This window comes from Typopeltis vanoorti, chromosome 13 (genome assembly GCF_054136105.1).
Source record: "Typopeltis vanoorti isolate ZY-2024b chromosome 13, IOZ_Tvanoo_1.0, whole genome shotgun sequence".
NCBI lineage: Eukaryota > Metazoa > Arthropoda > Arachnida > Uropygi > Thelyphonidae > Typopeltis > Typopeltis vanoorti.
Genome location: NC_143561.1, coordinates 8172339 through 8191732, shown reverse-complemented (window position 1 = coordinate 8191732; position 19394 = coordinate 8172339). Strand labels below are relative to the sequence as shown.

At 37.2% G+C, this 19394-nt stretch overlaps 1 protein-coding gene across 2 annotated transcripts in view; it reads right to left on the bottom strand.

The window, feature by feature from the left end:
- Dus3 (Dihydrouridine synthase 3) overlaps nt 1-19394 on the bottom strand; it is a 149603-nt gene that overhangs the window by 115531 nt on the left and 14678 nt on the right. For both annotated transcript variants that reach the window (XM_090402404.1, XM_090402405.1), the window contains exon 2: nt 10478-11375. In XM_090402404.1, coding sequence (XP_090258530.1) covers nt 10478-11375 — 898 coding nt within the window. The remainder of the gene's footprint in view (nt 1-10477; nt 11376-19394) is intronic.

Genomic DNA, 19394 nt, shown 5'->3' with positions numbered 1-19394 from the left:
GAATTAAAAAGCCATTTCTTACAAATGAAATTATAAGAAAAATAGAGGAAAGAAGAAGACGGAAAAATGTAAACACTGAAGAGGGAAGAAGTAAATACAAAGTATTAAATAATGAACTGCGAAGAGAAACTGATAACGCAAGAGAAGAATGGTTAAAAACAGAATGTAAAGAAATTGAAGAAATGGAAAAAAGGGGCGATATGATAAAAAGTTTATTATTATTATTATTATTATTATTATTCAGGCCTCCATGGAGTCAAAAGACTCATCATGGGAAGTTCTTCCTAAGAAACACAAAGTCTATCCAGACTCATTGAGAGGAGGTCCCCCCCTCCTAAGAAACACAAAGTCTATCATACCACTCCTTGAACTCACTGACCATTCTCGCTCTCACCACTCCATCAGGCAATGCATTCCATGGTTCAACCACCCTCCATGCAAAGAAACTACTCCTCATCCTCTTGCTCACAGTTTCCTTTCGTAACTTCCAGGGATGGCCCCTTGTCATCACTCCTTCCTGCTGTTAAACCAAGCAAAAGAACTCCCCAGTGTCAACCCTGTAACCACCTCTCAACAGTTTAAAAGTCTCAATCATATCAGCTCTCCTTCTTCTATCCACCAAGCTCTGCAGTCCACATTCCCTCAGTGGATCCTCATAACTCACATTGTACAGTCCTGAAACCATCTTTGTTATCTGCCTCTGTAACCTTTCCACAGTTAATTTATCTCCTTCAAATCCTGGGGCCCAAATCTGAGAACAAAAGTCTAAGTGTGGTCTGATCAGAGACTTATACAACGGAATGATAACTGTTTTATCTCTGCAGGTCAGTGTCCTTCTCATTATAGCAGCAATCCTCCGTGTTACCTTCACCACCTTTGCAGTGTCCCCTAAATTTCAGGTTTCTATCAATCATCAACCCCAGATCTCTTATCTCCCCTACTTCCTCCAGTATAACTCCTCCCATAGAGTATGCGGTGTCCCATCGATGTTTCCCAAACCTCAAGACCTTACATTTTGCTGCAATAAACCGACACCCCCATTCATTTGCCCATCTATCTAGCTTACTCAAATCCTTTTGCAGGGCTGCCACATCTGCACTATTACTAATAATCCTTCCCAGCTTTGCATCATCTGCAAACAACTGAACATCCCCCTGCAATCCACTGACAATGTCATTGATATAAAGGTTAAAAAATATAGTTCCCAGTACTGAGACCTATGGGACCCCACTTGTAACCCTGTGCTTCCTTGAAACTACCCTGCCATACACAACTCTCTGATGCCTATCAGACAGCCAATCCAGAATCCAATTGACCGATCTGACATCCAGACCCATGTGCTGCAACTTAAATATCAGCTTATCATGTGGCACCCTGTCAAATGCCTTCGCTAAGTCTAAGAAAATGGCAGTATATGCCTTTCCCCTCATCTAATGCTCTTGTAACTTTATCATAAAAGGCTAGCATATTGTTAAAACAAGAGTGCCCCTTCACAAATCCATGTTGACTCTCACAGATAACATTACCCTCATCTGCCTAATGCTGTATATGGTCCTTCACTACTTTCTCCAAGATCTTACTAACTACTGATGACACACAAACTGGTCTATAATTAGACACTTCCAGTCTGCTACCGCCCTTATGCAATGGCACTATCTTACCCTCCTTCCATTCCATGGGAACCTTTCCTGCAGCCAGACGTTCATTGAAAAGGCAGTCAAAGGCACTGTCAGTTCCCTAGCACATTCTCTCAAAACTCATGGTGAAATACCACCCACAGCTTTACTGACATCCAGAGTACTCAGTATTTGAAACACACTCTCCTCCTGTACCTCTAAACCTTGAATCTTCCCTATCCCTCTAGCATTAAAACTGACTCCTCCAGGATGAAATACTCCAATAAAGTGTTCACAACAATTCTACTATGTCCTCTGCATCAGTCACTCTATGGCAGTGACTGATGCAGTCACTCTATTCCCATTTTTATCCCACAATATTATTCTTCCACAGTCATTTCTCATACTACTGGCCACATATCTAAAAAATTCCCTAGGATTTTCTTTGGATCGTATGGCTAATCTCCTCTCATATTCCAGTTTCGTCTTCCTTACCATACTAGTCACTCTTCTGGCCTGTGTCTTCATGCATCTTCTCTTCTCCTGTCTCCATATATCTCTTCCACAGCCGCTTTTTTGCATGCAATTCCTGTTTAATATTGTTTGTTATCCACTTTACTCTAAATTGTGTTCTCTTGTTCACTCGTGATACTTACCATTGCTGCTAACAAATATTCTTTCATAATTTCCCACGCACTAATGATATCCAGGCCTTCCAATTCCTCCCTCCATGAAACTTCCCCAAGTTGACATTTTAAACTATTATAATCACCTGCCTTATAATTCCACATATGTTCCCGTCTCTTTGATACTCCTGCATGTCTATTCATTTTCCAAGTCAAAACCATATGATCACTCTCTCCAACTGGTGGGAGAGATGTCATCTCAGTTATTATCAACTCTTCTGATGCTATAACCAAATCTAAAACTCTTGAACCTCTTGTTCCCTCTGTTACATGTTGCCTAAGACATCTGTCCCTCAAGAATTTTAGAAATTCCATTCCCTTATTGCTACATGCATCTTACTCTCCCCAGTTTATACTACTGTAGTTAAAATCTCCCATAACAATCATTCTTCTTGCACATGCCAAACTCAACGTCTAAACATTTCCTGGTCCCCACCCTCTGTACTCCTGGGTCTGTAGCAACACCCCACTAAATATCCTGTCTTGCCCACCTATTCCTGTTGTTGGGCCATTGTTGGAAGATAGCTATTAGTTTGTACATTTTTCCGACTTTCCTCCTGTTTTTCTGTTTTTTTTGGGTGGCTAGTTGTTGCAGCTTTAGTTTGCTCTGCAGTTTTATATTTTCCCACCACTCGGATTTGTTCTTCGCATTGTCTTTGCCTGTCAGTTGCATGAGTAATTGCTTTAATTCCGTTTTGATTCCTGGGTGTTCGCACCTCCAGTAGCCTGTCCCATGAAATTCTTCCGTCAGTATATCTATGACCATTTGGACTGCCACATTGTCAGAGGTCTGGGTTGTTAGACTGTCGTGGTTACTTGTTATACTGGTTAACCAGTCGGTTAGGCTGTGTGATATATAGAAGCAATCCAATCTAGTGCTAGTCTCATTTCATTAATGTTTTGAAAAATGCACTTTTGTAATCTGTAAATGTACCCGTGGAGATCATCTACCTCGTTCGTAAACAAACTACGTATTATAATTTTGAAATGAAAAAATTTCTTTTGTTTGAAAAAGCAAAAGAAATTACAAATATTAAAAAAAGCATAAGAAATCTGCCATTAGAAGATAAGCAAGGAAACTGATTTATGATATTGAAATATAGGGGGAAAGATGGAAGGAATACACCAAAGAACTTTATGCAAAAAATGAATTGGAAGAGCAAAATGAAATCTCAACAGAAGAAAGAGGTACTGAAATACTAAAGAGAGAAGTAGAAACAGCAATTAAGGAATTAAAAATTGGAAAGATGGAAGGAGTGGATGGAATACCTAGTGAAATCCTAAAACAACTGGAGAACAAAGGTATAACAGAAACATGGAAACTCTGCAATCTCATTTACAGAACAGGAGTATGGCCTAAAGATTTCACAGAGAGTATTCTTATACCAATTGAAAAGAAAAGCAATCCTGTTAAGTGCAGTGACTACAGAACTATAAGCATACTCTCGCATGCCTCCAAAATACTGCTAGGAATATTAAATCAACGATTGTATAATAGAGTGGAGTATTTTCTGGGGGATGATCAATCTGGATTTAGAAAAGACAGAGGAACCACAGATGCATTTGGAGTAATGAGGACCATACGCGAAAGGAATATAGAAGTAAATAAAGAAGTTTATATATGTTTCATCGACCTTTAAAAAGCATTTGACATGGTGAAATGGGAAAATCTGATGGAAATATTATGCAAAATAGGTTTAGATTGGAGAGACGGAAGGTTAATGGCTAAATTATATATGAACCAGACGGCCATAATAAAGACAAAAGTAGGAAAAACTAAAAAATGTGTGATTGGCAAAGGTGTAAGACAGGAATGCTGCCTGTCACCGATGCTCTTCAATATATTTGCAGAAGAAATGATAAAGAAGCATTTGATGAAGAGAAAAGAGGAATCACTATTGGAGGAAGAACAATACAAAATATTAGATTTGCAGATGATCAAGCAATATTAGCTAATACCGAAGATGAACTACAGCACCTAATGCAAAAATCTGAAAATATATGCAAGAAATATGGTATGAAAATTAACGCAAAGAAAACAAAAGTGATGGGAGTCTTCAGGAAACCAGGAAGTATCAAGGTGGTGATGAATGGAGAAAGTGTAGAGCGAGTGAGACAATACAAATACCTTGGTAGTATAATACAAGAAAATGGAAAATGTGACATGGAAATAAAAGAAAGAATTAACAAAGGAAAATGTGCCTTTTATAGCAAGAAAAATTTGTTTATTAATAAAATGAATAAAAATCTAAAGAAAATGCTTTTTAAGTGCTATATTTGGAGTATGACCTTATATGGGTTAGAAACATGGACAACTGAGAAGAAAGAAGCTTGGAGGCATTTGAAATGTGGTTATGGAGAAGAATGGAGAAAATAAAGTGGACTGAAAAAATCACCAATGAAGAAGTATTGCAAAGAGTTGAAGAAGAAAGGAATTTACTAAAGACCATAAGAAGAAGAAGAAAGCATAACTGGATAGGATTAAGAGGAGACAGCCTACTGAAAAGAATGATAGAAGGGAAAATTGAAAGAAAGCGACTAAGAGGAAGAAGATGACTAATGATGCTTGATGATATAATGGGAACAAGAAGATATCAGGAAATGAAGGAGGAAGCAAGAGACAGAGGAAATTGGAGGAAGAGAAATTTTTCTTTAAAAAAAAAACAACAAAAAAACTAATGATGATGATGATGATGAATGTTGGAGTCTTGATAGGTAACTGATTGATTTGGAGGAAAATTATAGATAGGAAGTTAGTAATGATGTAAATTTTTCATGTAGTACTATCATCTCCTGTACATCCCCTGAGGGTACATGTCAGGAATTTGATGATGATGATGATGATTAAAATAATGAATATTTAACTTATTTGCTGATATTTCACTTGTGTTAACCCAGCATCTTCAGAGCACAAAATAAATATTAATTATTTTCTTATTGTTCTTGTGTTGTGAATTAAAGTCTATTAGTACTTTAGCTATCTTTTCAGATGTATCCTTGATATATGGGATAGAAATAGTGGTGCTTTGCTCGTGTGTTTGGATGGGGGGAGTGAAACATGCAGTATTTAATCTATTTCATAGGAGCTGTAACCACTAGCCAAAAAGGTGTGGCAAAAGTAGCTGAGTTCTATGGCATGAGGTGCATCACTAGAATAAGTAGTCTGGTTCTATGAGACAGCATTTTGAGAAATCATACTGTTTGGGCTGGATGATAATATGATTGTTTATGTAGGTCTCTCGAAATGTGTGTTGGCTTTCTATAAATAGAAAAAAGATAGAAGCATTAGAAAGATGAGGACCCAGTGTGTCAAAGAAAGTGCACACTATTGTTCAATTCTCTAATGTGAAGTGTATTTTAAGATGTCGACTGTTCAGGTGAGTTGCAAAGGAATCCAAAGTGTCATACCCATGGGGCCAAATCCTTGAGATAGAAAAAAAAAAGCCATCAAGAACAAGAACCAGAAGTGTGGAAAGGCAGCTGAAATAATGGATAGTTGACTAGAAATATCCAAATATGAAGGTGTAAAAGTTTTACAGTACATACACTGCATAAATCCTTGTCAGAAGATCCAATTCCAGATGAATGGAGCAGAGATCTCAGAGTACTTATCTATAAAAAGAAATCTGTAAAAATGAACTACCCTTACCTGGTGTCTATCAAGTATCCCGTTTTCGTGTCAGCTTTGCTATTTTGGGCAGACTGTCCATTCTGCCTTGATTAGAACTGAAGAACATCAAGACTATATTACATTTTTTAGAATCCAACAAGTCTGGCCTTGCTTCTCATGCTATTGACACTAAACATGAGGAGGGTGCTTGATAGACACCTGGTAAGGAAAGAGGCGGTAATGTATCCTTCATAGATGGTAGGAAAGAAGACAGTTTCCAAGCTGGTTTTAAGGAAGTGTTTTGAATTTAGTGTGGTATGAGCAGCAGTTAGTTAATGAGACCAAAGGGAATCCTAGGTAGTTTTTTTTATATGTGGCCAGTAGAAGAAAGAATGATTATGGATGGTAGAATGGTAAAATATAGAGAATGGTAGAATGATAACCACTGAGATGGATATAGCAGAGATGTTGAATGAGCAGTGGAAAGGGAGGAGCTGGAGAAGTCTTTGATGGTGACTGTGCAGGAGGTATATAAGGAAAACTTAATGTCAATAAAGTCATAGGACTTGATGTTATATCACTGTGTGTTCCAAGGAATGTTCCAGGGAGCTAACAACTTACCTTTTTGAGTCTTAGATTTGCCCAAGTTCCAAAAGAGTGGTAAGAAGGCAAAATTGTTCTTCTTCATAAAGGGAGTGGATTTGCCCAAGTTCCAAAAGAGTGGTAAGAAGGCAAAATTGTTCTTCTTCATAAAGGGAGTGATAAGACAAGACTAATACTACGAATTTAGGACCAATCTGTTTTGTTTGGAGTTGTGGTAAAGATGCTAGAGAAGCTAGTGAGAATCAGACATCCAAGTTAGGTTGATAACAACAGAATTCCCTTTGATGAACAGCATGGATCTGCTAAAGGAAGGTCATGTTTTAGCAATCTGCTTACATACTATAACTAGGTGACAGGTGCACTGGTAAGCATACATGGTGGTATGTTTAGATTTTGCTAAAGGCTATGTTTGATTGATTGCTACACAACAAGCTGGTAGTTAAAGTGGAACTGATGGGGTTGCATAGCCGATTAGTGCATTGGATTGGAGATTGCTGTCTGATAGGTATCAGCAAGTTATGTATGGGGGGGGCAATATCCCAGAGGAGGGTCACCAGTGACGTGTTCCAAAGTTGGCCCCAAAACACTGCTGTTTAATCTGTATATAAATTATATTGAGAAGGCCCTAGTATTGAACCATGTGTATAGCTTACGCTAGGATTCGCCGAAACTTTTATAATTTTCTATATATTCGGCATGAAACTCTTTGATTTGATTTCTATCTTTGGGTTTCTTATTCAGCTTTGAAATAATGTGGGATTTAATACCCCCTTAATTTAAATAATTTTACATCGCTGAAGAGAAGCCTTTTGGCTCTTTATTTCAGTAACTTATTGGTGCACCTTTTTTGACAACTCATATAGCAAAGTATATAAGTTCTACTCACTACAACCTTGGTATTATCTAGGTCTACCTACTCACTGATGAGTCCTAAACTCAAAGATAGAAATCAGAGTTTCATGCCAAATATATAGTAAACTATAAAAGTTTCGGCAAATCCTAGGGTAAGCTAAACACATGGTTCATTACTAGGGCAACTCGTAACAAAGGTGGGTAAAGTTCTGGTCACTATCTTTAGTATTTCCCATAATGTAAAACACATCTCCTAGGAGATGTATGATGTTATACATTATGAGGGAAGGTCACTACCCAGGCTGGTTTCAACCTTTTTTATAGGTGAAGCTGGTTCTAAAAATTAGGCAATCCCGAAAGATTGCCCATCTCAGTGTTGTTCCACTCAGTGACAGGCTCACCCTGTCACCGAGAAGAACTTCTTAGCATTGGCAAGCTCACCACCAAGCAGAGCCATGGGTTTAAAATGGTTCAGGGTTGGCCTTGAGAGGCTACACTTGGGGGTAGGTTTTTGCCTGTCTCTGAGTGGGGCCACCACTGAGATTAGGAGATGTATGATGTTATACATTATAAGGGAAGGTCACTACCCAGACCGGTTTGACCTTTTTTTTTATAGGTGAAGCGATCCCAAAAGTTCGCCCATCTCAGCGTTGTTCCACTCAGTGACAGGCTCACCCTGTCACCAAGAAAAACATCTCAGCATTGGTGGTGGGGGTGAGCCTGCCACTGAGTAGGGCCAATGCTGAGATGTTTTTCTTGGTGACGGGGTGAGCCTGTCACTGAGTGGAACAACGCCGAGATGGACGATCTTTTGGGATCGCTTCACCTATAAAAAAAAGGTCAAAACCGGTCTGGGTAGTGACCTTCCCTCATAATGTATAACATCATACATCTCCTAGGAGATGTGTTTTACATTATGGGAAATACTAAAGATAGTGATCAGAACTTTACCCACCTTTGCTACGAGTTGCCCAAGTGTTTAGCTTATCCTAGGATTCACTGAAACTTTTATAGTTTGCTATATATTCAGCATGAAACTCTTTGATTTCTATCTTTGAGTTTCTTATTCGGCTTTGAAATAATGTGGGATTTAATATTCTCTTAATTTAAATAATTTTACATTGCCGAAGTGAAGCCTTTTGGCTCTTTATTTCAGTAACATATTGAGAAGGGTTTGAATGGTGATATACAGATGATGTAAAGTTGGTAAGGGAAGAACTGAGAAATACAATGGATGTTGTAGCCTTGCAAAGGGACTTGAACAGACTTTCTGAATTGACAAATGAATAGGGCTACCAGCGTAATGTAGCAAAGTGCCATGTTTCTACTGTATAAACGATATAGGAAAGGATCTGAGAGGAACAGTTCATTTGTTTGCTGATGATGCAAAGTTCATCATCATCATCATCATCAAATTCCTGCCATGTACCCTCAAGGGGTGTACAGGATGTGACAGTACTACATGAAAAAATTACATCATTACTAACTTCCTATCTACAATTTTCCTCCAAATCAGTCAGGGGGTGCTTAAGGGTCAAAGCTGTATAACTGAGAGGAGACCTCCACATAGCCTTTAAAGGAATGCGGAGAACCGACCAGGGCTTCTGACCTAATGTCCAATCCTCACCTTCTCGTGGTGCACCCTGTTGGGTATCTACTTTGATACTGAACGAATGAGGATGGGCTGGCAATTTGGGATTTAGCCGACCAAATTGTATTCTTATTGGTTAAATCAAAATAAAAAAAAATGATGCAAAGTTGGGTAGGGCAATAGTGAATGCAGATAATGTCAGAATTTTGTAGGATGATTTGGACAGACTGAAGGACTGGGCTAAGGAGAATGGATGTCAATTTAATGTGACGAAATGTAAGGTTATGCGTTTTGGGGTGAAAAGATTAGCAGCAGTATACCACATTGATGGAATGGTACTCCAGGAGATTGACGAGGCCAGGGATTTGGGATGTTGATGGATAGGTAGTTGAAGTTTAGGGGCACATTGTAAAAGTGGCTAAATCAGCTCATCAAATCACTTGGCTGCTAAAAAATACATTGACAAACAGAAACAAGCAAGTTATTGTTCCTCTGTATCGAGCCTCGATAAGACCCCATCTCAACTACTGTGCCCAGATCTGGTCGCCTGAGTTTCTTCTAGATGGGGAGGAGGTGGAGAGGATCCAGAGGTGAGTGACCAAGATGATAGCAGGTCTATGGAATGAACCTTATGAGAACAGGTTGAAGATTTGTAGGTTGCAGAAATTGGCTGATAGGCGGAAAAGAGGGTATATGATTGAGACATTCAAATTGCTGAAGGGTTTCTATAGGATTAATTCAGAGGATATTTTTGAGAACAGGACTGGTGGTGGGAGGACTAGGGGCCATCCATGGAAGCTGGGCAACAGTGTGGTTAATGTTAGAGGTAGATTTTTTACTTTCAGAGTGGTGAATGAGTGGAATAAGCTGCCAGAGTCTGTTGTGGGTGCTATGACTGTGAATGAGTTCAAGGCAAAGTATGATATACTGTGTGAATGTTGAATAGTTGATGAATATGATGTTCATGGCCTCCCTCAATGAGTCTAGGGACTCCTTGGAGTTGCCCATAATAATAATAATAACAATAAAACATCTGAGAATATGCAAAGCATGTTACTAAAGGTGTGGTGGGGAGCCATATGATTAAATATATATGGAATGAGAGAGAAATTAGCTAAAACACTAAACTGGCAATGCATGTGTGGAAGTTTTTGAGCAAAGGAATCTGTTTATATATGCTTCACTGAAGCAAAATACTATCATATCATGCCAGATATGAAGTTCTGAAGAATTTCTGTACGAGCTACTCTACCTCTGCCATAAAAATGAAATCACTGCATGCTGCTTTTCTTTAGTGCATGTAATCAGAAGAGAAGTCATATTCAACTAGTTAATTTAGCAAGAGCACCAATTATTTATGGTAAAATATCACACTTAAATAACAATAATGTTTCATTTATGGCTGCACATGCATTCAAGCATGGGATCAATTAAAAATGAAACTCTGAGTATATTATTCTGACATCCTCAAAACAATATATTAAGTTATATTAAAATTCATGAAAATGCTGATAATTACCTTCTTTTTTTCACAGGATCTTATTTCAATGAAAGTATCATCTAATTTACAGCTAACTGGTTTTATAGATGGTTTTAAATCAGTTTCTAAAACATTTGCATCCAGAACTGGTTGTACAGATGGTTTTAAATCAGTTTCTAAAACATTTGCATCCAGAACTGGTTGTATAGATGGTTTTAAATCATTTTCTAAAACATCTGCATCCAGAACTGGTTTTATAGATGGTTTTAAATCAGTTTCTAAAACATTTGAATCTTGATCTTTGATCATCACATTGCCACTGTTATCAGTTCCATTACAAAATAAAGAGGAAGATTGAATCATGTTATCTGAAGATTTTACATCAAATGGAAGACCCTTTAACTTTCCTGACTGCATCAATTTTTGACATTTTGTTATCTGCTTTAAAATACATTCACACTTTTGGAAATCATATTTCTTTTTCCTTAATTTAAACTGCAAGGCCCTTGATAACAAATTTGAAAGAGACCGAACATTTTTAAACTTATTCCATAGTTCTTCATTCACAATGTTTCTACTTTCAACAATATGTTGAGAGGCAAATCTACAAATACAGCCATATTGGCACTTGCCAAAAGTTTCAAAGAGGTAGCATTTACTGCCAAGATCTGGAGGTTTATTTTTCAAAACGGTTGAAATATCATGACTAAAACAACATTTATTACCATATGGACATCCTTCATCAGATATAAATTTTAAGCATAACTTCTCAGCCTTAGATAATTTAGATTCTCTTGGCCGGTGCTTATTTTGTCCTTTCAATTTCTTTTTTGGAGGTTCTGCTTCATTAGTTTCAACTTCATCACCAAGCTTTGATTTATCTCTAGTGGCAACAAATTCCAGATCTAATTGCCGAATGTGATCAGTCACAAGATATCTATAAATAAATAAATGTAAAAATTAAATAATGCAAAAATACACTTAAAATATATTTTATACTTTAAATTACTACAACAAAGAAATGCAATTTTATATTTATAAATAAGAATTGCTTAATTCTTTCCTTTAGTGTTACATGGTGATCAGCATTCATTTCAGACAAATTATGGAGACTACAACTGTGTTAGACAAGCTATATTACATTTCATTAGATATGCCAAACAGACAATGATTTGATCAACAATTATTTTACTGGCCTGACCTCTAGTGAAAAATCTCCACTTGTGAAAAAAATAAAATAAAATAACTACATCAAAGCTATATTCTATTTATAACATCATCAGAGAACAATTTCAAATAGATAGTTTTATTACAGCAAAAATTGGTGTCTTAATTTAACATGAGAGTTGTTATATTAGAGTTAAGATCCTGGATTAGGAATGGAAGCAGATGTCAGGACTGTAGCAAAAGAACTTCGGCAGAGTTCATGAAATTAGCCAACAAACTACCAACCAATTGCTTTCACTTCTGTCCTCTCAAAAAAAACTATGGAAAGGGGGGGGGGGTTCATCAATAACCAACTTGTACATCACCAGGAAGTAACAAAATTCTTCATAAGACTTCACTTAAAAACAAAAATAAACTAGATTACAATAAAACTGTAATCATTCATACATTAGAGGGATATCAGATAAAATAAACAGAATACTACAGAAATACAACCTTAATGATACCTTTAAACCTCCTGCAAAATTAAAGAACTTACTCAACTCATCTAAGGATCCACTTGCCTTGCTGTCCCATCTTTCTCTTTCTCTAATATAAATCCCTTCAGTAAAACTTTACGCAAACAGTCATGGTCTATTTGCACTTAACTATACGCTTCGGCTATCTTGCTTGGTTTCCCGCCATTAAGTTCGTGTTTTTTTTTTAGGAACAGTGCATTGAAAAATAAACAATCGGGCAGCATTCTATTGACATATAATTAAAACACATTTATTTACAATAGAAACAAAGTACATTAAATAAGATAGGGAGATTACTCTCTCTCTCTCTACCTATCCTTATATACTTTTGGTATAAAGAAACAAACTTTCCCTTTTCAACAGGAGGATATTTTTGAGATCAGGACTGGTGGTGGGAGAACTAGGGGGGACACCTATGGAAGCTGGGCAAGAGTGTGGTTAACAGGGGGTGTTAGAGCTGGGTTCTTTACTTTTAGAGTGGTAAATGAGTGGAATAAGCTGCCAGTCTGTTGTGGGTGCTATGACGGTGAGTGAGTTCAAGGCAAGGTATGATAGATACTGTGAGAATGTCATATAGTTGTGTGGACTATGATGTTTAGGGCCTCCCTCGATGAGTCTAAGGACTACCTGGAGTCACCCGTAATAATAATAATAATAATAATAATAATATAATAATATTAAATGACAATACAATGTAATTACTCTGTTACTTCTCTGCTTAAAAAAATCAAATTGCCGAGACTAATTTACCCATAAAGAGAATAGCTAGCTATGGCAAGTTATCTTACAATTTATATTCAAGTTAACAACAAATCAGAGGACTCCCTTATAGATATTTCTTATTACTATTTCTTATCATCCATCTATGACATATCTCCTAAATTACAAAAAAAAGTACATAAAAAGATGGGATCACACTTACAGAGGCTCTTTGTTATGACACCTTCCAAAGGTCCTGCATCAAAGTCTCTATGGTTTTTCTTTCATCTAAGGCCTTAGGTTTCCATCCGGAGAGTCTTGCTTCAGGGAGCACTTCGTCGGAATATCAGCAGGTCTTGGACTGTAATCTTCCCAGTACTCAAAAGCTCAGGCAAGAAGTTTCAACATTCAGGCTTGAAGATCGTTCTGTGGCTTTTGTCTTCGGTTGACTTCCTGCAGTACTAGGACATTCGACCGGCACTTGGCATTGGCTGTTCTCCCAATTTTTCTTCTGGCATGGGTTCGCCATAAAGTCTGTTCCCCTGGGTTCGACAGCCTCTTGCTCGCTTTGGTAACAGCACTTCACCTCTGCTCTCTCGGCAACTGAATCTCAGCTCTCCTCTGTTAGCAACTGGACCTGGACACCCCTCTCTCAGTAACTGGACCTGGACTCGCCTTTTATTTTCGCCTTCTCAAGACCTTGCACCAAGAGTTGTAAACCCCGAAGAAATCGGCAGTTCTCCTTGATCTTTTTGATAATGCCGATCCGTTCTTTCTTCTCCTCCGTGTACTTTTTTTTCTTGTCTTGTCAGGCGGCAGAAACTTTTCTGAAACAAGCGGATCTCTTTGATACTAACTTTGAAGGTGTTCATGCACAGAGCTCGCAAAAAGCTTTCTCACACAATCGTAAACAACTTTCTTGTGCTCTTATACATAGCTATTATACAAAGCTCCGATGGCAAAGCATTGCCTTTGTTTTTGAAACTTTAGTTAAAACAGTAAATACAATCAATTCCCATAGGGTTATTTACATTAATATTTAACATAAAATACATACACAAACAAGGTTATTTTGGTAACAGTTCTCATGAGAAATGACCTTAGTAAAAATCGATGTAAAGCGCTTTGGTATTTCTAAGCTACATCGAGTTTTACAATACCATGTAAACAACAGGTGCCTTTCCAATCAATTCTATGTAGAGTATTCATGGCATGATCAGAAAGGCCAGATTTACCATAATTATTGAATTTAATGTGCTGTTTATGTTCCTTTTTTTCTGAAAAGAATTGTATGTGTCCTGTTTCATCTATATAGGGCAAATTACAGGTACAATGTATACAGTATACGCCAGGATGGGAGAGGAGAAAGTGGATCCTTGGATGAGTTGAGTAAGTTCTTTAATTTTGCAGGAGGTTTAAAGATGGCATTAAGGTTGTATTTCTGTAGTATTCTGTTTATTTTATCTGATATCCCTTTAATGTATGAATGGTTACAGTTTTATTGTAATCTATTTTTTTTTTTTTTTTAAGTGAGGTCTTATGAAGAATTTTGTTGATAGTATTTTGGCTGCCATTTTTCAGGAAGGTATTGATGATAACTTTTAATTCATCTTTAATTGCTTGTTCACTGGAGCAAATCTTCAAAGCCCCATTTTTCAGTGTGTTAACGACAGCTAGTTTTGTGTGGGTGGTGATAGGAGTTTATGTGTACGAGATGTGGCTATTAAATAATGAGACTGGTTGCAAAAATTTGGTTTATTATTACAATTGTACAACTTAACTGTTATCCCCTTCAACATAACAGAATTGAGAAATTCAAACAACAGTGTAGGTGTGTGGAGAATTTAAATGTGGTCTAGAAAGAGCTAGGTAAATTAACAACTGAAAATGAACAAGGTATCTGGTCCTCAATACCACTACTTTGCTAAAACCTCATGCTTCTGAATAAATATCTATCCTAAATGCCTCTTCAATCTTTCCTACTTGACTGGCATCCGCTCTTCAAGTATGGAAATAAGCCTACCTACAATTCATCCTGTTCCAAAGAAAATTGATAAGTTAGCCAACAAACTACCATCCAATTGCTTTCACTTCTGTCCTCTCAAAAACTATGGAGGGGTGGGGTCATCAACAACCAACTTGTACATCACCAGGAAGCCTACCAGCCAATTAATGAATAAGAGAGGATTCCACTGCTTGATCTACAGCTGATTTTCTAGCATTCACCCCTACATCTGGCCTCAAGCCATGAAAGGTTTGGAGAAACTCATAGTCACTTGACATTTTTAAGACATTTGATCGGGGCTTGGCACAAAGGTCTACTCAGCAAACTACCATCCTATAGTCTGTACCTTCAACTTTTTTCAAGTGGATTGCCAGATTTCTTCACCAATGCAGGATTACCAACAGATCTCTATACTATCATGAAATCTCTTCCTCTTGTACATAAATTACCTTCTCAGTGACTCCAAATCCTATCCATAGCTATGCTTTTGGCAGTATACTCTTCTTAGAAGCCTTAAGATCCTCCATAACTAGTGACTTAAATTCTGACCCTCCTTACTATTCTTCAATGAGCTTGAACTAATAAAACATGGAATTCTGTATAATTTCCCACATAAAAAATGTTGTGTTGGTTCCCTTACTTTTGATAATACTCAGATATCAAAACATGATCAGGCTTCTCTTCTTGGGCTGACCTACACCACCAGCTTCCAAACCTGTGTATTCACATATACAATTGCTAAAACACTGTATAAAATCTGCACAAATACAGAATACTGTTCGCACATACTGCTTGATGCTATTTATAATATTCAAAAGAGGGAATCACATTAAATGATAACTCTTTCTCATAAATGTTCAGTTTTTGCCTTATGCTTCTTCTGACAGGTACCGCCACGGCCAATGCTCTACTGAATTTGCCACTTTGTGCTTTCTTCCAAAACTGTAAAAATGAAAGCAGCTGCTAGTAACCACCCATTTACCTAATAAAAAAATAAAATAAAATAAAATAAAATAAAATAAATAAAAAATACTCATCGAACCAACTTTTCCTTCTCCATCTCTTTCATTACCTGGTTTGTCTATTTTGCATGATGAAAAACAGACAAACTGGCTAGATGAACACACACAATTAACAGACATAATTAATGCACCTCTTAGCCTTAGCTGCTTTAGCCATTACTCCAAACAGCTTTGGACCTAGCCTCTTTCATTCTATCCTTCTTTGAAACAGTCTCCCCCTTTCAATCTGTCTTCTCTAAAGACCACAACCCTCAAATATTAAAAAAGCAAGCCAATAAATTTCTACTTTCATCTTAGCCACACTAAGCACTGATGTGCTATAGGTCATGTGACCTTTCAGTTATGGGTCAAATATTAAAATAAATAAATAAATAATCAGGAATAGAACATAGAGGGGGAAAGTGATCAAATATCTGAAATGCGGAAAGCAGATGATATTCAAGCAGAAATGCACAAATATTGAGGTCTAAAAGTTTTACAATGGCTGCAAAGTCAAATTACAGATGATTGGAGTATGTCTCTCATGGTATCCCTCTAAAAAAAATGGAAAATATGCTTACTTAAGGCTAAAAAAAACTGTAGAAGTGAAGCTTAAAGAAGAATAAGCTGAACCAGCCCAAACAGAGGTGGTCAGGATCAGATTTTTGCTTTAAGACAAAGAGTTGAGAAATCACGAGAATAAAGCAAAAATCTAGAACCATCTTGAAAGGGCATATAGCAAGGTGCAAGAGAAAAATTGTTCAAAATTAAGTCAGCAGTTAGAATTGAAAGAGGTATTATTATTATTATTATTTGACACCCCCAGGGAGTCCAAAGACTCATCGAGGGAGTGGCATGATATAAAATTAGGTATGAAACAAGGGTGCACGCTACCTCCACTGTTATTTATCATCTATATATACATCACCTTAAGAAGTGACATTAGGCCTGATATCAAAACTAGAAATGTTAATCTCAGCAGTTTATTTTATGCAGAATATGTTACACTCTTAAAGACATCCAAAACAATGTAGTTAAGGAACCTGTAAGATTCCTTAACTACATTGTTAAGGATATATATATATATAAGGATATGCTACACTGATAACTGCTGCAGAAAATTAATAATAAAAAGACAAAGACTATGAAGGTGTCACTAGTAAACATGGCGATAGTGTTGAGTTATGCTAGAAAATATTATTATTATTATTATTCAGGGCTCCATGGAGTCAAAAGACTCTACGTGGGAGGATATGAAAAAATTTAATTTATTATATTTAATGTAATTTATATTTATATTTAATTTATTAAAATATAAATTTATTATTCAGGCCTCCATGGAGTCAAAAGACTCATCATGGGAGGGTATGAAAAAATTTAATTTAAAACATGTTCTAAATTAAAGTATAGTGTGGCTTTTTGTCTCAAATTGTGCTGCAGTTGTGCTTCGGTTGGATACAAGTGTCCTTCAGTGGTGTTATTGTTTGAAACTCTATTGTATATATTGTGTTTTCACTGCTGTTTCACTACTTCAGTGTCTAAAGATGGCGTCCAACAAGAGACATACGTCAATGGCTCGAAATACTGCTATACTAAAGTCTGGCTCTGCGTTGGATTTTTTGCAATGGTGCTTTGCAGAAACTGCTACATGTATGCATTGAAGAATGTGAAGGATGTGTGGACTGTTTGGCTAAATGAGAAGAATGAAAACCTCAATGTATGTGAGAAGTGTTGGGATAGGCTGGAGCGATTAGGAATGGAAGCAGACACCGGGAAAGTAGCGAAAGAACTTCGGCAGGAGTTCATGAAAATGAAAAATGACCATCTTCTGCAAGAGGAATTGGAAGTGTTCAGTAAGAAGGTTCTGGAAATTAAAACTGAGTTAAATGTTGAATAGAGAAATTAGGACTATGGAGATTACTTTAGCTGAAGTAACTAGAACAGGATTAAGTATGGGAGAGTCTTTGGTGATTGATGAAGTAATAAATAATATGGGAGTGATTGGTAGTCAACAGAATGAAAGCACAAGAGGTCTAGAAGAAACGAGATGTCGTGAAAGTGAGGGAGTAAGTAAAAGAGTTTCGAGTAATGAAACTGGGAGAGTCATGCTGAATAGTGTAGAAAATGAGGCCGTGAGTGACATTTGTTTGGACTTGAATGAAGTTATGAGTGGTAAAATATACGGTGATTCTATAATTAAGGGTATGGAGAGCGGATGCCTGAGGAGTGCTTGGCTGGTGGAACAATAGAGAGAGTGGCTTTAGCAATAAAGAGAGGGCATGATACAGAAAATATGAAAGTTATGGTGGGTACAAATGATCTGAGTGGTAGTATAAATCGGGTAGCAAAAGATTTAAGAACGTTGTTAGATATCTTGAAGAAGAAAAGTGTCAATGGGAGGATAGTGTGTGTGCTGCCTCGTTTTGACAATTATGAGTTAAGTAGACAAGCGATGATAATGAATGATATGATTGCAAGAATTTGTAAAAAAAAAGAGGTCTGAAATTTGTTGATATCTGGAGTGTAAGAGGGAGAAACTTAAGCAGTGATTGTATATTTGTTGATCCTTATTCATGGAATAAATTGCAGAATAGAGTGGATAAAAATTGGCAAGCATTCGAAATAAGAGAGAAGAATTTTTGGCATTAGTCAGTGCAATTTCACCAAAAGTTGTAGGCAATAGTGAAACTTGGCTGTCAGCAGAAGATGTGGTCACTGGAATTGAATGTGATGGGAAGAGGATATCGTGAAGAAACGAGATGTCGTGAAAGTGAGGAAGTAAGTAAAAGAGTACGGGGGAAGGAGTACTGTTGATGATAGCTGATGAGTTGCAGCCGAAGAAAGTAGTATATCAAGATGATAGACGCGAATGATAGTTCATTTAAGGCAGTCTGGTGACTGTCAGCAGAAGATGTGGTCATTGGAATTGAATGTGATGGGAAGAGGATATCGTGAAGAAACGAGATGTCGTGAAAGTGAGGGAGTAAGCAAAAGAGTACGGGGGGGAAGGAGTACTGTTGATGATAGCTGATGAGTTGTAGCCAAAGAAAGTAGGATATCAAGATGATAGACGCGAATGATAGTTCATTTAAGGCAGTCTGGTAAAATAGTGACCAATGCAACCAAATATACAGCTGGTTGCTGCTATAGGCTGGGGGGGGGTACAAGGGGGATATTGAATTCATGCATCAGCAGGATTAGTGATTATTATGGGGATTTTAATTATGGTGATATCAATTGGAAGGAGGAAATATCACGTGGCAAAAAGGAAATGGAATTCATACATCTTCTATGAGATAATTACTTCAAACAGCACATAACTGAAGGGACACATGGTGTGAGAGTGTTGGACCTGGTCATTGGTTCAGAGGATATATGCATAAGTAAGGTGTCCTCGTTACTCCCAATTGGTGAGAGCAATCATGTGGTATTGACTTGTTGCAAAATTTGTGAATTTCTCTCTTAAGAAGGGGCACATACAAAACTACAGGTTAGGCAATTATAACAAGCTTCGGAGTGAGCTTGCAGCCGTCCCATGGCAGAACGTATTGCAGGGGAAAGATGTT